This window comes from Chaetodon trifascialis, chromosome 24 (genome assembly GCF_039877785.1).
Source record: "Chaetodon trifascialis isolate fChaTrf1 chromosome 24, fChaTrf1.hap1, whole genome shotgun sequence".
In the NCBI taxonomy this organism is placed as follows: domain Eukaryota; kingdom Metazoa; phylum Chordata; class Actinopteri; order Chaetodontiformes; family Chaetodontidae; genus Chaetodon; species Chaetodon trifascialis.
Window position 1 is genome coordinate 6,866,226 of NC_092079.1, and position 22,903 is coordinate 6,889,128.

Below are 22,903 nucleotides of genomic sequence, written 5' to 3' on the forward strand. Positions count from 1 at the left end.
AGGAGGATCTGCCAGTCACTCTGGTGGCTCCAGAACGCGAGCGTGCAGCGTTTCCTGACTATGCTGCGGCTGCTGGCTTTGAAGCCGTAGCAGCTCCCATGGTGAGGAGATGCACTGTCACAGCTGGATGGCACAGTTCTCCACATTCCATTGATAGGCCAAGAGCTGTGGGCCCGGCCGCTGAATGGGAGCGCTTGGAAAGGTTAGGACTGCCCCGTGCAGGGGTGTGCACTGTTGAGGGCACAAGACCCCGGTCTGCTACAGCGTGTTACACAGGTAGATGATCCGCTTTTGCATCTCCATTAGAGAGGACAGGAGTGCCTGTCACTCGCAAAACGAGTGGATTTTGTTCTGATTTATGGTTTCTTATTTTGTGCATGACCAATAATTACTGAGTGCAACAAATTAGTATGAGAAACAGAAAGAGGGCGAAAGGGTAGGAAGAAAGTAAGCATGCAAACCTATGCAGGAGGAAGAAATCTCTAAATAAAGGGATTGTAATAAAAAGGTAGGCTTATGCCTTCTATTAATGGGGCCTATTAGCCATTTAATATAGCAATCATGACCCCTGTTTAATAACTTGAAAGACACATGCTGCTAATTGTCCAACCCAAGCTTTCACCTCATCAAGTAAAGGTCGTTTTTTTAATAATTCACCTGGACCTGAAAATGTCTTTAGATCTAAAGCTTTAAGATGATGTAATTATAGCTGCGAAAATGAGTGCAGTGAACGGTATGTGGTCACTGATTTCATTTCATTCTGTCATAGAGAGCATACACACAACACGCCTCCATCAGCAATGGAGAGGAGTTAATGATGCCAGCATGGAAACATTACCAAAACTCCCAGAAAAGATGGAGAGAGAGAGAAGAAAGGAGAGCAGAATGTGAAGTTGGCTGAACGAGACAAACAGAGCGTGTTTGAACAGGAGGACAGATGTGAAACTGTAATTCTTGGATGTACGTCAGTGTAATTTAGTAAAACCCTCTCAGCTTGCTGTTTGAGAAATCAACCCAGCCTGGATCTGTTTTGTTTTGTTTTTTTTCCTAAATGCAGAGGGGCAGTGGCTCAACCCTGAGGCCCGGCAAAGCTCCTCACTCAGCCACCCTGCAGAGATCCCTCACTGGCTGTTTGCAAGGCTGTTATACAACCTGGGGAAAATAAAGAAATTTGTTTTTTTCAACATCTTGTTGGATTGTTCCAAAACAGGGATCACCAAAGCGAGCATCGCTCTGAGGCCTGGCCTGGGAATATCCCTCGTATCCTCACTCTATGAGGTTTCCTCTGCTGGTTTCATTTGTGGTGTTTGTTTCAGTGATCAGACTGAACTGAAAAATAGTATTTGAATATTGAATATCACCCAAAGACATCAAAAGTCTTTTGATTAAACTGAACTGATAAAAAGCTCAGCGACAGCAGAAGTTCCTTTGAGTAGTGTCTAATTGTGATCTTTGGCTGTCTCAGTCTCAGTCTATCATGTAATGACCGCGTTGCTTCTACTCGTTTTGAAATATTCGACTTTGCTCCTAATGACGAGCTCCTTCAGCTGTGGATGAATGTTAAGATGCATCGAGGAGTAGGAGGAGAGGCAGCAGTGAAGAAAGAGAAAATCAAATGCAGTTCAGTCTTTTCTTCTCAGTGTGGAGATGGAAAGTGCAGCTGCTCCACCTACAGGCCGCTCAGTGTAATCTCAGCTTCCACTGACTGTCCTAAAGTCTATAGATACACGCTGACAGGCAGTTTTACTTCAAAAACATCACCTTTGATCACCTTTATACATGCTGTTATGGTCTTTAATGGCCATGTCTTCTCTGCGGTTATAGTGCAAATACATATCATCACTGTTTTCTTTGTTTCAGGCCACAGTGTCGGTGAAGTCCTTCCAGACCCGGAAGAAGACATAAACCAGGTTGGTTGACTCGGCATTTCCCTTTTAACTAGTCATAGTCAGTTTAATCATACATTCCCCGCCATGCAAATGTCATTCCTGCTCAATGCCCATGTCTTCTGAGCACAGACATTCTCTCCTCATGATTAGTGAATCAGCCTTTTTGTATACAGTTGATCTAATGAAGTGATGTCACTGCTGGGTCCACTGTGGAGGAGACAGTTCCAAAAAAGGGAATGACTGTGGTTGTGTGGTTTGATGGTATTTAGGAGGCAGTGTGTGAATAAAAACATGCCACAGGTATCGCAACCAGCAGATGTTTGAGTTATATCTTTCCTTTTTTTTAATGAGACCCCTCACAGTGCAGGACATACCGACCTTTTAAAAAGCAAATGATATTGTCTGCACCCACTTAGCAATGTGGGTCCACATAATTTCCATTTTGTCAGCTACCTACAAGCATGCTGATGTGGGTGAAATGTGCTTTTATGCACACATCCAGTGTAGTTTGTAAAGGACTGCATGGCATCTACCATCTGCAGTGCTGCATGTGTCCATGTCTCCATGTCTAGGGGGGCTGACTGTTGGACTGTTTTCATCAGGGAATCTTAGCTCGTGTCCTCTTTTGTGCTGGGGGCGCCACATCACAGCGGAAGTGATTGGTCTTACCCCTCTGAGTCTGAGAGGGCAGTTTGAAGGCTTGTCAGGTCTCCTGCAAATCAGCTGCTGTGTGCTTCAGCCATCTGTTTAGGCCAGGGTTATGTTTTGCAAGGACCCAGTTGAACTCTCAATGCAGGTCTTTTGCCTTGTAGAGGGAGTCGCACAGGTGTGACTAATAACATTAATGATCTCTCCACTTGGCACGATACCAGGACTGGAACGGGAACACCTGAACTGCACACAGCCGTTATTAATATCATTAGTTCCACCTGCGCCTCTGTTCCAAACGTCTGCTGTGGGGAAGGTTCGTTTCCCCAAGGAGGTCATGAAAGTTTAATCTTAATTTCTCTAAGTAATCATCATCATCATCATCATCATCATAATACCTGGGTAATGAAAAAGTTCTGCAAGTGTCAACTCAGATGTGGTTATAGTTTCACTGAAGCCCACAAGGGGGCAGTGTTGTTTTTCAAACTGCCACAGCATCATTTCACAGATCCCTGTTACACAGTGTTTCTCATCTCCGGTCCTCGGGCCCCCCTGCCCTGCATGTTTTAGAGGTTTCCTGCTCCAACATACTGCTGTAACGTGGTGTACTTTTACAAATCATGTGTTACAGTTCATCTCTATTTAATAAAGCCCCTCTGCCCGCATTACAGAGTAACACACAGCGCAGATCTGAAGGGAAAAGAAAAGAGGAATCAAACAAGTTCACAGTTGAAATAATGTCAGGTGTGAAGTTCAACAACAAAACATGTGACATTGTCAAGTTCATTTGAAACAGATCATTGCTTTCTGCATATATAATGAAACTGTATCAGCACATCTTTTTTGTCAATACCACTCGGAGTCACTCGGGAGAAATCTTCAAATCTTCACAGCACTTCCACAAAGTTGAGGAACTGGAACCCAAACCAAACTGCAGCCGTCACCTGAAGTGTTTTATCTCAGCAAGCTTTATTTTGAAAGTCTAACCAGACGTTGCATATTTGACATTATTATTGCAATCCTGACTGCTGCATAATTAGTTAGTTTCGAAGTCATGCCGGGTGTCATGAAAAAAATGGATGTAAATTTCAGAAATATTTCACAATCTGCCTTGAGAGTGGATAAATGTGTCTTATCCAAGTCCAAGCTGGCATTACATACTTACACTTAAGAACATCCTGAGTAGAGTCGTACTCTTCGTGGCTGTCGCTAGTTATATCCCAAGTGTTAGGGTTCAGGTTTACTTTGACTCTGTTACAAATGAGGCTTGGTCTGGGTGTATTTTCAGCAGCAGAGACACAACTGATTGACCATGAAGCAGTGTGTCTGTTTTCATTAACTGATTTTTGTCCACTTGGGGCAGCAAAGCAAGCACAAATCTAACACTGACATATCGTTTTCTTAAAAAGTTCAAACTCCTGGGAAAAATGCTTGGAAATAAGGCTGATGAGAGCACGGAGACAGAAAAGTTGAGGAGTATAAATCCAAAATAATGAGCTAAAAAAAGGGGAAAATGTCCTTTTTCTGCAGAGCTTTGGTGGTGGTCATTTTTAAGTTACAGAGTTAAGTTTGTCCAGGACAATAGCCGTGCACATATATGATTCGGCAACACAGGTTGAGTCCTGCTGTGTTGTAGCCTTCTTCATCTCCATTGAAATGAATGTGCCACTCGCCGCCAACATCCGTCTGAACACAGATGACCGTAAAGCTATCACAGGTGGTGTTAGAGGAAAGCCTTGGCGTCTTTGGTTCACTTAATTTGTTGCCGAACATCTGTTAAAGTGCTAAGATAATCTCAGTCTATATTTGAAGTGGTGTTTTATCCATTTTTACTAAGTAGCGTTTCCTTCAATGCTCTTCAGGTTTTCCCACTTGCAAGCACTTTTACAGCCACTCCAAACACTTGTCTCGTGTCGTGTGAGATGCATATTCAGAAGGCACTTTTTCGAATTTTCTCAGGAGCGATTGCCAAGTTCATCATAGCCCAGAGGCTGGATTTTGAGAGTGGGGGGGGGGGTTGCAAAGACAGAGGAGAGGGAAACCAGAGAGAGACAGAGGAGGGAGGAGCAGGAGACCAGGAGACATCCCAGCCCATTTATCTGACAGCCATTTACCACAAAGAGTCAGTGTGCCAACAGCTCTCTGCCTGCTTCATGGTAGACTGGCTGCCCCTCCTCCTCCCTCCCCTCCTCTGTCCAAAGTTGTATAGGCGCACTCTGTGTCTATACTTAGCATTAGGAACACATCAGAGCCTGCAGGGTAGCTGAAGGGACAGATCAGCGTCTGTGAGCCTGAGCCATGGCCCTGCTGCTGGACAGCTTTCACACCACAGCAGCCTACTACTGCCTGATCCGCCGCAGGTTCAAGAGGAGGAGGAAGAAACGCTCCGAGCGCAAAGGTATTGCTGTGCACCGTACCTGCTCTGCTCTGCTCTGCTCTGCTCTGCCGGCTGTCCGTCTGTTTGAGTGTTAGGAGACGGGAGTAAAATATTGACTTTGGAACAGCGCTGCTGTTTGGAGGATTGTGTTAGTTCTGCTTCATGGACAGAGCTGTTTTATTCTCATCATGGAAGGTCAGATGAATCCCTGAAGGCTGCTCTTTGAAACTGACTGCTCTGTTTCAGCCATCATCTCATGCTTTATGTTGTGCTGTACGTAAATGTGCTGGTTGGAACACGGCGACGCTCTGAAGTATCTGACGTTCAAGTTTTAATAGATCTCATCTCACTGATTATTCTGCTTTTTCTTTGCTTTGTCTGTGGTTGTGTTTTTGAATTTTTCATGTGAGTTCTGCTGCTTTAATTGAGGAATACTTTCATTGACAGCTTTTGAACACGCTTTCTCACGGAATAAGTACAAGAAAACAGATTTAAACATCTAAATTATGCTGAATCCTTGTGGTGAATAGTTCAGTGTTCTGGTCTTTAGATAAATAACATCAAAAATAATGCAGTGTTAATATTTTAGTTTTTTTTTTACACAACAATGTTTTGATTAGTTCAAGAATAAAACTGAACAGAAACAGAAAAAGAAGTCTTGATTTGAGGTGATCAGAGTGTATTGCATGGGTATAAAAGCCCTGCAGATATCAAAATTGTAAAGTTTAGAAATATGATAACAGCAGTCGACAAGACAATTTTTTTTTTGTTTTTTGTTTTTCAGATTTTCTTTGGGTCCATTCACAGTAAAAGTAAACCTTCAACAATCTGCATGATTTTTTTTCTCAATTTAAGCGACATAAAATTGGGCCTGAACAATTAATCAAAATACTGTCAAAGTCACAATATGGCCAAGTGCAATATCTATCTAATATCTTTTCTTCGTAAAGGTAAAATGTGTAACAGCATACCGTTAAAAATTAAGTAGAGATGCCCGGGACGTCAGGGAAATACTGTATGTAAATGCTTGTTTGGAACAAATCTCAGCAAAAATCATATTTATTTATTTTTTCGGTGAAAATTAAATGCAAAAATGACCATTCTCATGAAAATTGTGACACAATCCCAGTATTTGTCAAAATAATTGAATGTTTTCTGCACATCAGCCCTAAATAAAATTTAAATGGACAAGAGCAGCATGGGATACTTGAAGAATAAAATACTTTACATATGTGTTTTTAAAGATAGAAAAATCAAACTAAAATGAGTCTAATCACATGAACAGGCATGCATCATGCATCATGCACATCTGTGCAGTGAGGGAGTTTTTAGGGTGATGGACCCTCTTTTTGTGGTTGTATACAAACCATCCATTAGTATTTCCTACTCACTTAAAGGAGTGTCTACGTGTGTTAATGTCCACAACTGTTACAGTGCTTAGATTTAGCTTTGTTGAATTATTATTGCCAGTATTATCAGTATCACTGATTAACTCACCTGAGTGCTCTAACAAAGTCCAGAATATCACAATGAAGGAGCAGCTTCAGCAAATACACAAATCAGAATACACGCATTGTCAATAATCAAATAAAATGTTATTTTTTTGTACTGACATCAGTTCATAATCAAACGTGTGCGAAGCAGGAGAGCATGTCTTTGAGAAATCATTCCAAAGCCATCAGATAGTTTGTATTGATTGACACGATCCTGCTCAGCCAGCACTCTGAAACTAAAGCAAATTTAATGAGTTATGAAAACTTGGCCATAAACAGGACACGTGCCGTGTGTGACGTTTCTGCTGCGTGCCTCCTGGAAGAAAGGCACCGATAAAGCTCTGGTTCTGAAAGCTGCAGTGCACCCTGGGAATGTTTTTCAGCCAATGCATACTTTCAACTGAATGCTAGAGGTGCTCTGCTCCCAAATGTGTTAAAATATCAGTGGTCTTTGGTGGGCAAATTAATGGAAACAGATGGCTGAAGGATGTACTGATTTTTTTGATTAGTATTTTATTAAGGAGAGCCTTAAAAAACTTGATCTTCCTCGGATGTCCTCTCTCTTCTATCCCAAATTGGTTTCTGTTGATGACAATGAAAAGCTGGAAAGTTACGCTCAGTTAAATTTATTGTCCCAGATCTCAGTCTTAAAGGACCAGTGTGCAGCATTTAGTGGCATGTAGTGGTGAGGTTGCAGATTGCAACCAAGTAAATGCAGTGTTTGGTTTGTCTGTCTGTGGCAGTGCAACATGGCGGACTCTGACTGAGGCGTACTGTCTGCCCGTAGATCTCCCTAAATCTCACATGCTGGTCCTTTAATATTTAGTGAGATGTAATATTTATTTTTGTCTTCTATAATACAGCTGCACACTTTGCCTAAAACGAGTTAGATATTTGACATTTATAGAGCTGTGAATGAATAAAATAAAGCCTGCTTTCCTTTAATGGTTTCCTATAATGCTGTCATATGGCATGCTTGCATACTGTAGTGCTCGTGGAACGTTTGCAGGAAGTGTAGTGTCATTGTGGGTTTGTTGTGATGAGGTGTTTTGCAGAGGATTTGGGTGGCTGCTTCTTAGCATAAACACAATACCGAAGGTCTTATGTTGATTTCAACAACAGCAGCACTTGATGTGCTCCACCGGAGTTTGAATGGAAAGTAAAGAGGGCACTTGTAGCTGTCGTATTTGTGGTGCAATCACTCTGAATGAAGTGAGTGGAAATGAATCAGGATTTTCAAGCTGATACTGAAATCTAAAATATTGCTCTTGCTCCCGATTGGTCCCGCGTCCGGTCTGACTCATGTCAGAGGCTTAAATGAGTTACCAACTGTTGGGTAAAGGTTTGATTAAAATCCCTTGGGTATAACTGTAAAACTACCACTATGCTTTTAATCTGAAAATCTTTTTTATTGTGATATACTGTATACCTGTATGGCTTATTCTCCCACAGTGTGCTCCAGTTCTGATCAATTGTTTAACCATATGCACACTGTGGGAGAATAAGCCATACAGGTATACAGTATATCACAATAAAAAAGATTTTCAGATTAAAAGCATAGTGGTAGTTTTACAGTTATACCCAAGGGATTTTAATCAAACCTTTACCCGCATATGGTTAAACAATTGATCTTGGCCTTACAGTCAGTCTTCCAGCATTTCTAATGAATGACAGCCTTTATGAAATCATTGAAATCAAATTGAACGCCATTGTCGAGTCACTGTACTGGTCAGCGTGGCTGACTTAATCTTTTATCAAGAACTTAGTGCACTTTTTATCAGATTTCCTAAGAAAACACTGAAGTAATCACTGTTTACTCTTTCTGGGTGAATCAACACTTTCATGAGAAAGTCAACAAATACCGAGTTTTTGCTTTTGCTCAGAGGTCTGCGCACTCCTCACAGCGTTCATATCATCAGACTGTGCCAGACATTTGTCAAATTAATCACCTCATGAGGAAATGCCGTCTGTGCACTTTGCAGAAGCATTTACTTTATCATGTAGTAAATGTCAGTCGTTGTGTTTCGCCTTTGTTGTCGTGTCCCCGCTTGAACATGTGTTTGCTCTTGAGCGGCCATCCCGAGGCACAGACCAGCACTCCGGCTCTGCTCATTTTCCCTTCCATCCTGCTTCATTGGCTCTGTTCATGATTGCAAACGTCTGCTAATATTTTCACTGGCTGCAAAACTCAAGTGCACTTAATCCTCGCATTAATTCAAATTTCAGCTATCACCAGGAAAAAGCCAAAGTAGCAGGTGCACTGCGATTTGTCATTTTTTATCCCACTCAGGAATATTCAATTTAGCCTTGACTCAATTTAACTGTTATTCATGGAGAGTGTGGTAAACAGTATTAATGTGTAAAAAAAAAATATGGAGACATTGTTCATACTTTGCATGCGGGGTGAGTAAGAAGCCCATCATTTCCGTGTCCCTGCTAAGCGGGGTGTTGTGAGATGAACTGAAGTGTGAGTTTAATCTACTGGGAGCAAAAGTGAATTTCAGACGAGGTATAAGCCGATGTGCTCTGTGAGGCGTGTACGGCACGCTGCCGCTAAGGGATGTGTCTGTCGGCCCAAAACCGCAGCCGCAGATCTCTGTCTGGCAAACAGCCGTCTGTGATGTGGAGGAGTTGATACAGCCCCCCACCTCCCCTGCCGCCACCCTCCTCCCTCCGCCCTGCAGCTGGGGTCTGGCCTGAAGCTCTGCTGATAACTCTCCTCTGGAACCCCAAGGCTCAGGGTTATGAGCTCTGCTGGGGGCTCCGACACACACACACACAGGCGCGTTTTCATGCACACACATACCTCCTCTGCCCCCACTGTCCATCAAACACCCCATCAGACAGGTGGAGTAGGAGGCAGCGCCACAATGTGAAGGCCAGTCTCATATATCAGTTTTACTAATATTGACTTTTAATTTAAGGCAGATTTAAGGTAAGATTTGTATTTAAAATACATTCATCATGTGTTAAATCAGATGAGCCGTGACAGCTGATCATCCTACCTGCCACTAATAAAGATGAACCACATTTGCCCAAGTTAAATTCTCCTGTCAGGTGTCAAATCTTCTGCATCAGTCAAAAGTAATAAATCAAAACTGAACAGCGCGCTGCAAAAGTGGCTGCAGACAGTTCCCTCTGATGATTCCTCCAAGACTGCTTACATGACAGCTGCTTCAGTTCAAATACAGCAACATAAAAATCAGTAATAACAAGTGAAATTCTGCAATTCAAATTGTCTTATGTAACTGAAATAATGTCTGATAGTGTGAGCAGCATGACGGTAAAAGAAGTCAGAGTGGAAAGTGCTGAAAGAAAGTGCCTGTAATGCAAAATTCAAGGTTTGTGCATTGATTTGAATGGACAGGATAATCTGTATCTAAGACACTAACAGTAATTTACCCCCATCTGATTTAATCATATTACATATTAATGAAATCTGGCTCGCCTGAGCTCACCACAGCTGACTGGGTTGAACTCTCTCCACAGTCTGTCTGACAGGGTGATCTTCGGTTCGACACTCAAAGCCTTCAGTGTGTGTGTGGTAGAAAATGTCTTCCTGGTGCTCGTGCATTAGTGCACATTTTAGCCAAAATGGATGAAGACGTAATAAGACCTCTATCCTGTCCCAAACTCTGATGCACTGCACTGAGATGCATCCGTAAAAAGGAGGGGAAAGATGAATGAAAGTTCACTTTTTTATGACAAACTGCCTGATTGTAGGGGTGCTGCACCCCCACTTGAAATGAAACTCCAGTTCTGATTAACAGGCAAAGAGAAAATAATCTCGCATCTTAATAAGATGACTGTGTCTCCATAAAAAGCTGCATTCAACAGCGTAGCATTTTTTTTTTTCTCCACCGGTATGCAAGATATATTCATAGGTGGTGTTTTTAAATAAGTTGCCTGAGCAGAGAAATCAGTCCTGTGTGGTACGGAAGGAACCTGCAGTGCAGTCTGCCTCGAGCACAAGTGCTTTCATGAAGGCCTTTAGATTTATTTTAGATTTGTGCCATATCTTTGGATCAAAGTGCATCTTTGGTCCATAAATCAGCAGAGACAAAGCACTCCAAATCCTGCATCGATGTGAGCATCAGTAGGGACTTGCAAACTGAATGGCATGTTCATTAATGTGCGAACTGTCAAAGTTAATCACAGCTGAGCGCATGGGCAGTGACTTTGAAGCATGCAGAGACATACCCTGCTTGTTAGGCATCAGTAGACAGCACCAACCTTCCACCCTCCACCTCCACCTGCCTGTCTGTCAGCCCCTGGTCTCGCTAATCCTGAGTCTGTGGGGTGTGAAATTCAACATCAGTCCTGAGCTTCCCGTCCTTCCCCTCTCTCTGGGTGATAGCAGAGGACCTGGCCCAGCCTTGACTCGGGTGAGGGGAACAGCGATAGCCATCTGTTGTGCTCGCCGAGACCGCTGATGCAGAGAGAATGGGGTGGAGGAGGGTCAGCGAGTGCGAGGGGGAACCTGGAATCTCTCATGCCAACCTTCTGAGACCTTATGAAAATGGAAAAAACTCATGAAAATGACTGAGCTCAAGCAAAGACAAAACCCATCACCTCGACAGACAGCTGGCACGCAGGCACTGAGGCCAACAGAGTCCAGCTTTTTAAATATGCCGCTAATGCTCATGTGCTGAGTGACTTCCAGTAGCTGCAGCAGCAGAATTAGCCTAGCATTGTGGAGAGCATCAGTAGTGCTGCAAATCAGCAGTATTCTTTTAAACTCACCTGCAGTCAGATGAGAAGATCCATTGCAACTGAAGTGCAGTGTGTCCAAAGCAGAGGTCGGTCCAGGTTGTGTGTACATGAGCATCTCTTCTTTTGTAATAACTGTAGATTTTTAGGCCAGGCGTTATCATGTGTCCTGCAGTTGGCCTCTACTTCTACACCAAAATCATCTCACAGCTCAGAGGTTTTCAAAGATCTTTCCAGAAGCAGTGGTGCTGCTAGCCTTTTTAATGTCTGTGATTGTAACCCTTTGGACTCCCAGAGAAAACAACTCATAGACTTCTCTTTTGAACAGAAACTGCAAAACAGTTCAGCAAAAGGCTTTTATTTTCCATAAACCAACCCGGAATTGTGAAATTACCACTGGAAGGAGATGTCCTCCTATGGGAAAACATTCTTGCTCTACTGGTTCCTCAGCATGCATGGCTCCGTGTCCCAGTTGGCCATCACAAGCAGAGCTTTCACAAGCATGTAGTCAGCAGCAATTTTCAGGCCCAGGAGGCCGGGTACCTGTGCTAGCGTTAAATGAAAATGAGAGCGTGTGCCAGGAGAACAGTGGGGTAGAGGGGGAAGAAACTGGCAGAGTCGCACAAAATAGACAGCGGAGAGTCCTGCGGCTGACAGGAAAATATCTTGCTGCAACATACGAGCACTCACAGCTGCAGTAAAATCATTGAATGTTTACATACTGGAGCATTTTGGCAGTAAGTTTAGGTGTATTCGTACATTCAGTGAGGAGCATGCAGTTTACAAAGGGACTCCTATCTGCCATTAGTGGTGTTGCTCCATTTCTGTGATTCTTTGTGACACAGTGGGGACGCCGCAGAAAACTGGAGAAATTCTGCATGACAAGACGAGCGAGGCTCAATCAGTGTGTTTACGTGTGCTGTGCTTTCGGTCAGCTTTCTGATTTCGTGAATGTCATGTGTATGGAAATCTCAGTTTCTCTAATCATGATGGGGAAACGAAGGAACCCGGCTCAATTTCTTCTAGAGAGCGATGATTTCTCAGACATGGATACTTTCAGCAGCGCAACAAAATCCTTGCGGAGATCAGGGCTCATTCATTGGTAGCTGAACTGTGGGTGCTGAGTGCCTCCTCGGTGGAAGTCTGAGAGCATTTCCTCGTTAAGAATCGAGTTAATAAATATGGACCAACTGTCTGCTTGTTGTCGGTTTCAGCTTTGTGGCTCTGCCTTGCATGTTACAGAACATAGTAGAGCGTTTTGGCAGCTGAAGATATTTTTGTACGGAACAAAAATATAGCAAAGATTGAATATATGAGTTTGGTCCACAAACAAGACCCCAAATGAATGTTAATGTCGCTCTGCATCTGCTGGATATGTGGGGAAAAAGTACTGCAGCTTCCATAAATACTGTGGCGTCGGTGTTTATAGATAACGGTTACTTAAACAAGACGATGGTACAGTTGTCCCTTCACAAACAGAGGAGGAGGGGAGGACTAACAACCAGCTCCATATTCAAATCTACATATTTTATCTTGGAAGACCTTGGTGCTCACTTCCAGGTGATCTGCATCATCTCCACCTCAGATGACCTTGAGCTAAATACGTGAGGTTTATTTCAGAAGTAACTCCTGCGGTGGTTGGCCCCCGAGGCTTCATTTACAAAGCGCTATCAAAGCATCCTCTCTCTCTGTGTCTCCTCCGCAGTATGGAAGGAGATAATCCACTTAATTGCTTTACCTTCAGGAAGGCTGGCACTTCTCCTTGGCCCCCAGTGGAGAGGGCACCACAGTGGTTTGAATAGTTTGCTGTCAGCAGCACAAATGTCTGCGGGAGGGGAGGGGAAGGAGGGCGTGTGGTGGTCTGCATGGAAGCCCTGTTGGTTAAGTGAGTCGCATTAGCGACTGGAATTGATACAGCATTCGCCCCGGGCCCCTCCAGCTACTGCCATGGCCGCACAGCAAATTAAAGCCGTCATAAAGATTTCACAGAGTCCCAGTGAAAATGTTAGAAAGATGGCTGAAGCCTGCAAGTGTCCTTGGGAAGCAGAGATGAATTTATTTCCTGTAGTTCAGCAGTTCAACAGCTAAATTAGAGAGCTGTTTCAACCCTGCATTCCAAAGGTTTTTTTACATTTTCTTTAAATATTTTGAATCAAACAACAGTAATACTCGACAAAACTTGTAGAGGCTGAAATCAAAAGCTTCAGTCCAAGTGTGCACCTTCACTGATGGACAGACAGAAGTTCAGTGAAGAGCTGGTGAAGTATGAGGCCACAATCAGGGTTTACGCTGTTAAAATCTATGAATAATAATTGTGGTGGTGTGTGTTGGCTTTTAAGTATTGATCCCACTATTTCTTAACTTTTCCACATTATGAACAAGATGATGTGCTTTTTTTCTGCCTGTGCCTTTAACGTGTGTTCCCACTGAGGCTGAAAATGACTCACAGCTGTTTGTTTTTGGGTGTTGCCCGCTGCTTTATTAACTTATTTCCTTGTGTGATTGAATATAATGCTTTTGCAGTTACACTAGGCAAATTCTGTTATGATTTTTCTCCTAATCGGCTGCAAATGTCACATTTCCATTCAGCTCCAGAAGCCCGTGAAAAGTTAAGTGAATTTAAAACAGAAACTTCCAGAGAGGTGCAGGTTAATAAGCTTTCAATTTGTACCTTCTAAGCTGAAAAGGTCAGGCAATTATCTCAATGAATTGAGTAAAGTTTGCTGAAATGTCTTAATTTTGTGATAGTCTTGTTCACAGTTAAAATGTCACAAAGTTAAATTACATTTGCTATTTAGTACACCAAACTGTATAGATCCTATTCTGTGATTTAAAGCCAGTTCGATTATGGAATCTGGTGGTTTTGAATTTTGGACAAGCTGATGTGACTGCATGATCCCGCCAGAACAGAAACTTCCCTCCAAAGTTTCCAGGTTTCTCCTTGCTGTCCCCTCTCATCCAGCACCCCATCACCTCTCCCCAGCCTGTCAATATGTCACACTTTGGTTCGTCAGGGTCCAATTTCTGCACGTCTCAAAATATCATTTCATGGGGGGAGAAAATGGAGTTTGTGTGTGCGAAGAGCGCGGCGCTGCCGGCAATGTTCAAGAAAGTTTCATTTGTTTATTTCTTTTTTTTTCCCTGCCTCACATGTTTGAGCCCCCCCCCCCCCCCGTCTGCTTCTCCTCGGGATCGATCCATCTGCATTAGGCCACTAGAAGAGTTCTCTGACAGCTGTTTGCAGTTGTTTTCTCTCTCAGGCTATGACCGTAACTCGCCTCACGCACCAGGACGAGGCTCCAAAATCCATTTATCCCTGTCGGCTCAGTCGCTGGCTAATACCCCTGAAGTGGTGTTTCTGACATGTCTATGAATGTATAGAATGTATTTTTTAATTTCTTCCCCCAGAGGAGTGAGCAACAAGCCACGACACACGCTAGAGCCACGACTCAGTTAATAAGACCAATCGATTTTGCATGCTTTTAACCATGAATCATTTTTTAAAAGCCTACCATCAGTTTCCAGACTCCTTTCCAGGCAGCCATTAGTTTCCATTAATTTTAGTACGGTATGAAAATCCACTTACAGGGACGGGGAGCTAATAGTAAATATGTCATTAGCAAATGAACTAATATTCAAATATTTATTTTTATATTGGTAATGTTATTTAAATGCTGATTTGCACATTCAGAAACAAGGCAACGCCGGCCTCATGTTGGAGGTTTTTAACACCATGTTCCCAGATCTCAGTAACTGCTTTGTTGGGTACAGTGTCATCAGAAGTGATAGAAATGATGGGAAAAATCGGTTACACTTGATTTCAGTTATTTCCTAATAATTTCTGAGGAAGTTTGCTGGAAAGACCTCTGAATTAGGCACTCATTTCAGGGCTGTTTCCTTGTTGCCTGGTTTGACCTGAAGACCCATGAAATGGTTAATGACTCCAGTTTATTCTATATCTTAGTTGATTTTCTCTGCGCCGGCTCCTAACCTTGTTTAAATGTACACGGCATCTGCCTCCTCTTGTCGGTGTGTAAATGTGTTTCGTTCTCAGAGCGGTTGTGGTTAGTGTGCTGTGATGCATGATTTGAGGCAGGTCTGTATCGGAGTGTGGAAGCAGGCAGCGTAAATAGATTTTTATTTATTTCGTCCTGCTTGTCTGATAAACGTATTCTCCATGCGACATGGATGGGAGGCCACGGATTCCTTTAATATACATGCCACTTTCCCATTCCCACCGCCTGTTGTTTATCCACAATCTCATTTTCTTTCCCATTTGTTGATGCCGCTTTGTATTGCTGCTCAACAAACAATGTTCCAAATGTATGCATATAGGAAACCGTGCCTATGAAACGCTGACTGCAACAGATAAATCAGATCCTGTAACAAATGGCAACAAGTCGCCGTAACCTATATGTGGTAAACAAGGTTTTTGAATGAGCATAATGCAATTTTCAAAACCTCAAAAGTTTCTGTTTCTGTGACAAGCCTTCCTGATAACTACATTTGTTGACATTTTACTTCCTCTGAGTTAATTTCCTTCCTGCATTATCTTGAGAAAGGCAACCTAAGCCCTGTTCTCCTTCCACCCGTCTCACACAATAGAGCCAGAGGAGCCTGATAACATTGTCATTTCTAATGTTTGGAGCCACACAGCTGAGTGGCAGCAGGGCAGGAGGCCATATCTGCCAACAGAGGAGCGATTATACAGACCAAGAATGAAGCCTTTCCTGTCAGTCCCATTGGCTTGGAGTTTCGCTCTGTTCTTCCTCCAGAGTAAAGCTGATTAGCCATTTCGTTGGGTCTAATTGAGGTCTTCACACTTGTAGCTGAGCGTAGTAAACATTGTGAACCAACAACTTTTGTAAATGGATTTCCTACAAAGAATAAAGGAGCATCACAGAGTTTCGTGAAATAGGCAGAACCCTGACGACACAATGCAGACATAAATAGCGCGAAAGTTTCTCCCCTCACGAAACGCCGACGAAGTTAGTTAATGTGTTGAATTTAAGCTACTCAAAGAAGCTAAGACTTAAACCTTTGACTTTTGACATTTAAGGCTGACGCCACTGTGGAACTGAGTAAAATTTGGTCATGGTCAGCTACTGCATAAAGGCGCGTCCATTTGTTGCCCAGCTTGTTTGAAACATTTATTTTGTCCTTTTTTCAGCTGATTATGTGTCAAAAAGGTTTAGCAAATGATCACATTCTTTGGGAAATGTAAGAATCAGTGGTTTTGGAGCTTCAACCATGCTACTGACTACAAGTCAATACATCTCTGCTTCTGCTGCTTTGATTTTGGAAGCCACACTGTAATAAACTAACAACGCAGTATATATATAAACATGTCAATGTGATTGCTGACATTAAATGTACATTGTATTTTTTTTTCAAAGGTCACCATGTTGCTGTGCTTTTTGTCTCAGGAGCGCTGTCCATGGTGCTGAAATAAGACATATCCTGAAACGTCATCAGTGTTTTCCAACCATTTCGATCCCCACCTAACTTAGAGCGCCACAGCTGACCAGAGGAGTGAAACCCTGCCACCACCTTCTCTGCAAATCCTCGATAATTATCAAGCAATTTCTGCCGGCCCCAGTTTGTTTATTTATGTCCAGGGACGGCACGCTGAGTGACAGGTTCCTGATTAGACTAGAGGAAATAATGGCAGCTCAGTGTCTCTTATCAGCCTGAGAGACGAGTACCTCTGTCTGACAGGAGTAGCTTAGAGCAGGGTGGAGGTGGTGGGGGCTCGCTGAAGGGTAGAATAAGCAGGGTGATGGGTTGTGACATTTGTGCGAAGGAGGTGTTGAGGGAGCAGGCATGGATTGTCAATATTAGATTTGTTATTAGAAAATTTCTCGAAGGTTTGTGAAGACGTCTCCGGCGAGCTTTCTATTTTGTGTCGCGTGCGTGGATCTCATGGAGCCAAATGTCAAGCGAGGGAAATGTCTTTTCATCACATCTGATTTCAGATTTCTTGGATCGCAGTTGCCTTTAAGTGAAGTGCAAAACATAGTCAGTCTGCTTTCATGTCACTCATGTCGCTGTTCCTTGAATCCACATGAAGGTTTTATTGCTTGAGGCTCATCAGCTCGAGCTTTTCTACTTCCAGCTAATCAGCAAAATATCAAAATATCAGTTCTCTTCTTTGTCTTTCTGTTGGAAACCTGCTTGGTCTTTCCAAAAGTTTGTGCATGATTGGCACAGTGCAAAACACAGTGAAAGCCAGTCAGTGCACTGTTAGCATGGTTTTATCATGAAAATACAAATACAATTATGGCAGTCAACTGGCAGCCAATGACACCACAGCTGTGACTCCTCTGAGGCTGGGTGTGGCTGTGTTATGAATAATTCACACTATTTAGAATATTTTCATTTAACTTCTGTTAAACCGCGATGAGGTTCATGATATCAGCAGCTGAGATGGCTGTTGCACAGACAACCCAAACAGGTCATTATTTTTAATTAGCTCCACATATCACCAACCGTCTCCATGCCAGCACACAAACTGGAAGACAGTGTGTCCATGATGTCTTCATTTCCCTGTATTTCACCACATTGCTCGAACAGTTCTGAAAACAGATATCCCACGCGGATGCACATTGCCCTGACACGAGTAACAGATTCAGATTTAGCCCATCAGCTCGACTGTGGTGACTGCTTCGTGTTTTTTATCTGTCATTTCCCGAACTATGTGAAATCAAGTAAAGCTGAAATGCTCCAAAAAAAAAAAGTTTTCATTTTCAAATGAATAAAAAGCTGTTAAAATATGAGGGTTAGTCAAATGCATCAGTCTCAAAAGGCTGCTCAGGCTTCTCTGAGTGCTGTCTGCTGAATGTTAATGTTTTCATCAAGAACTTTGTTTCACCTGCCAGTCAGTGTTTGTGTTCTCTGCCGAGTTGGTTAGCAGAGAGCAAATTTCTTTTTGTGCATCTGCTGCTCTTAAGTGTTCATGGATAGGATGTATTTGATTCTTTTACCACGAGTAATGAAGTGCTTTACAGTGCCAAAACATCCTTTAGAAATAGTAGAATAATAGAAATATGAAATAGCGATAGCCATAAAAACAGGGAGACACAACAAAGCACAATTAAAAGGTATTTGTATTACAAATAATCTGCAGCCATGCTAGCAGCTGTGAGGCTGTAGGCGATTGAGGCGCAGCTGTGCTTTGAGCTAAATGGTAGCATGCTAACCAGCTCACAATGACAATGCTGGAATCTGGTTTCATATATTTGCATGCTAACAGTTGCTTAACAGCAACAAACACAGAAGGACTTGAAGCTATCGTATTATTTTACACATTACACAGTCAAAGCAAGATGGAAAACATTCTCGAATGATTGCGTGTTGTACGATCAATTGAAAAGAAAAAATCTGAATTCATTTTAGGAAATGTTATTTTCCAATTTTCTTATTTGATTTTTTTTTTTTTTTTTTACATGGAAAATTGAGCTAGTAAGCATTAGATGGACCATCATCAAAGTCATCAGGATTCATCCTCTGGGCACCATGAATGTTTCATGGAAATCCATCCAACAGTTGAGATATTTCAGTCTTTTGCGCATCCTGCTCCAACCTGGAGGAAGAAGAACACAGAAAGCCAACAGTGAAACAGATGAAGCACAGTGTCCGTGCAGGCAGAGCACTTACAGTCACGCTTGTATAAGCAGATTGGCAACCTCTGCTTCATTCATGCCTCAAAACAACTGACTCATCGTGCAGATGATGGTGCAGCTCTTATAACCTGATCTGCTTTCTCAACTTTGTGTGTTTCCTCCAGGTCGAGTGGGAGCTCGGCCACCTCGAAACCAACAGAGGCTGCTCACCATCGAGGGGGACGAGGGAGAAAGCATGAGTGAGTCCATTTTTCCATTTCAAGTCTAAACGAGATATTGATATCTGTCTATATGTGACTTTTCATTAGCTTTATCAGCTCCAAGTATATAATAATTATTGACTACCTTCTTCTATACCTGAGAATGATGCCGGACACCCGGTTATGTCCTTGTTGTGTATGAGATGCATGCATATAGGTAAAGGACAGAATCCTGAGCTTAAGTTTCTGTGTTGCACCATCGTATTCCTCTCAGACTGTCCTTGAAAATGTACCATCCAAGTCCTTTGTGCCAGCTCAGGAGGCAGGATCAGAGCTTAATCCCAGGGTCAGGGTGTATCTACTGTGAGATTTCAGTCCATTTTGATGGCAGATTCTAAGCTTGTCCCCATGTTCTCAACAAAAAATCTCACTAAAGCCCCCTGAGAGGCACCTGGATTTGGATCACAGGCCTATTTCAGCCCTAAAACCATCTGACCCGTGATAAGTCTCAATAGGATTTTATGGAAACGATGGATAAGGCAAGGTTCTGAGTGTAGTTAATATGCATGGCAAAGCAAATAAAGCGAACACAAACTTTTATCTTCCTCCAACACCATTTGTGTGCCTGTTTTGGTTCTAAAAGCTTATGGTTTATTCACAGGGAAAGGATGTGTGCTTTGATAAGTTGGGTATTTATTTGCAAAAATGATACGATCAAGCATCAGGCTCAGGCGACATTCCATTTTCAAGAGTGAGTGAATGTGGCTGTTTGTCAGGGTGGACTGAAAGGAGTCCGTGTGCTTGAAGACGTGAACCAGACAGCCAATTTTGCATCGTGATTCGGCCCGTTGATGCTGTGACCCAACGCCAACTGATATGGCCTCTTTAAACACTTTTTATTTGTGTTGAGACGGCAGTAATCCTGTTCCTGTTCAGCACAAGCCAAAGTGAAACCAGTTGAGAGAACATGTGGATTATGCCTGACAGTGTAGGGAGAGTTGGTCGCAGGCTGATGATGGAAATGGTCAAGGTTGTTCAAGGGCTTTTTGCTAAAATAATAAACCCTAAGTCAAAGAAATCAAATATCGGTGGCCAGGTAACATATACAGCACTGACCTTACAATTGGACATCCCAAGACACCTTTAGACCCCCTCGACAGTCTAACAAGCCTGATGGATTCACTTCTCCCGCAATCTAATTACAAGATTACATTTCTGTTTCTGCTTCAAGTGAATATTTTTGCTTGCTGAGCCTCAGCACTGGCTGTTTCAGTGGAGTAACAATGACAATATGTTCCCTCCTCCCCAACAGACCTATAATCACTCTCCCCCTCTTGTTGCTCTGGGCATTATCTGCCTTTGTGTGTTTCATGTTTGATTCCCATCCCCCTTTTGCATGCTTGTTTTCTTTGCCTACAGTAAACAGCAAACTGAACTCTGTCCAGGCACTGTGAACTTTGGTTAAGGAGAGCGTGGTTTACAATTCATATTGGAAAGCTTAAAGCCAAACTTGGATTATAAGTGGGCTCGGGACAGGGTTCTACTGCATTTGATCAAAAACTGAATCCACTTATTGAATCAAGAATCTTTCTAATCCCTTATTGAATCTTTTCAGGTAATTTGAGTTTGTGGAAAATGCGTCAAAAGATACTCTATTTAATGTTTTTTAACTCAAAGCACCACTGAGCTAAAATGGTGTAGGGCTTTCACTACATATTTGGTCATTGCTTTGTGGCATTCATTAACTTTGCCCTGACTCATTTCCTCTTGCTAAAAGGGAAAGAAAAAAATCTTAACTGAATTAATCACCAATATTTCTGCCTGCACGACACACTTCACATTAACTGAAGGCCTAATGGTTGTTGCTACAGGTCACAGAATCTGATGCATCACAGAATAAGGTTTAACACCGCCAGTAGACTGAGCTTATCCCTCTGAAGTTATCAAAAATGTCACAAATTCTTCCTTTAACAAGATGAATATTTAAACAGGGATTTGTTGTCTCCTCTCTGTCAGTACCTTCCCACAAACAGTGCATTTCACAGTTGTTTGGTTGACTCTTCTTCGGACCATTTAAGTGAAGATCAAAGAGTGGCTGTGAATGAAAGATTCATTGGCAACAGGGCTTAAAAAATGGTGATATTTTACCGACTTGCATCCAGATCCAAAATACAACTAGTTATCAGAACCAGTCCCTATAGTTTCATGTCAAATTAAATGCTTGTTAGTCATGAACACATGCTAAAAACTGTTCACTGCAGTGCCTGAACAGTGTTTGATATCAAACACAAGCTAATGTTTTGTATTTATTCCTACATAATGTAATGTACAGTAACTGCCAGTTTTCTGTCTGAAGTGGCCATATTTAATCCATCAAATGCTAAAAGTTAATATAATTTCTCTGGTATTTTCCTTCAGGCTCAGAATTATTTTGGGAAAAGTTGATACCCTTGTTTGCACCCTCATCTTTCCCCACAACCCCTGTCAACCTGCATTTTATAGGATTGTTTTCTGTCCTGAGCACCGAAAGGAGTAACCTATCGAGCTTTTGCTGGAGGATGTTATAAATGGAAATTTACATTAAGTTCCGTCGGCTTTGTTAACAGGGCTTGGTGATATGTGTTCCCAACACACTGAAGATCTCCCAGAGAGAGAAAAGAAAAAAACATTTTGAAAATGTGTACTGTAATTTCTTAACTTTAACACAGAGCACTTTAACAAACAGCAGAAAATGTTCTTTTCATGCTAATTTCCTGATTTATTTAATGTAATCGCATCTAAATTTTCTCCTAGCACTGTACATAGATTGGTCCTGATTGCATGTTTTGTTCATTAATGAATGTGTTCAGAATACATATAATGTCATTGTCAAAGTATTGATTAAGGAACACACATCACTTGTTCAGTTGCAAAGAGAGATAAAGGAATCTCTAAATTTTACATTTACAAGATCCTGCAACGAAGGCATTGTAAGTTACTCTTTCTGGGCACCGCAGGTTCATGCAGCACAGATGTTAAGGAAAATCGGAACTTGGACAACCTCTTCTCCAAAGAGGGGGTTGCAGCTGAGGCTGCTCTACTCCCCAATGGGAGTGCTGGGGGTGGGCGGAAACGTCCCTTAGAAGAGGGCAATAATGGGCATACACATTCCAAGTACAGGCCCAAGAAGCGTAAGAAAGTCCCTGGGCCCATTCTGCCTAAGAATGCCCTCATGCAGCTGAATGAGATCAAGCCAGGGCTGCAGTACAAACTGCTCTCTCAGACCGGGCCGGTCCACGCGCCCGTTTTTGTGATGACTGTGGAGGTCAACGGGCAGCTCTTCGAGGGTTCGGGTCCGACCAAGAAGAAAGCCAAACTGAATGCAGCAGAGAAGGCCCTGCGTTCCTTCGTCCAGTTCCCCAATGCATCTGAAGCCCACATGGCCATGGGCCGGACTCTGTCTGTTCACACGGACTTCACCTCAGACCAGGCCGACTTCCCGGACATGCTCTTTAATGCCTTTGAGACATCCAGTCCCGTTGATGACCCATTTTACCTCGCATCCAACAGTAATGGTTCATTCAGCTCATTGGGAATAGAGTACCCGTTGCTACCCTCCCCTGTCCCAAACCTGGTCCAAGCCCCCTTACCTCCAGCCCCCTCCACCTTCATCTCCCCTACAAGCGGCAAGAATCCTGTCATGATCCTCAATGAGTTGCGACCGGGCCTCAAGTATGACTTTGTGTCAGAGAGCGGGGAGAGCCATGCCAAGAACTTTGTCATGTCAGTGACGGTAGATGCTCAGAATTTCCAGGGTTCTGGTCGGAACAAGAAGCTGGCCAAGGCCCGAGCCGCCCAGGCGGCTCTGTCTGCTCTGTTTAACATGCAGCTGGATCAGGCTCCATCAAGACAGCCGATACCGAGAGAGGGACTGCAGCTTCACCTGCCACAGGTAAGCATGGAGGAAGGTGAAAAGATTTTATTG

At 42.8% G+C, this 22,903-nt stretch overlaps 1 protein-coding gene across 1 annotated transcript in view; it reads left to right on the forward strand.

The window, feature by feature from the left end:
- Positions 1-22,903, forward strand: part of LOC139327717 (double-stranded RNA-specific editase 1-like) — a 46,799-nt gene that overhangs the window by 18,465 nt on the left and 5,431 nt on the right. Inside the window, exons 2-4 of the mRNA XM_070957646.1 lie at positions 1,861-1,910; positions 18,904-18,978; positions 21,936-22,870. Coding sequence (XP_070813747.1) covers positions 18,975-18,978; positions 21,936-22,870 — 939 coding nt within the window. The 5' untranslated portion in view covers positions 1,861-1,910; positions 18,904-18,974. The remainder of the gene's footprint in view (positions 1-1,860; positions 1,911-18,903; positions 18,979-21,935; positions 22,871-22,903) is intronic.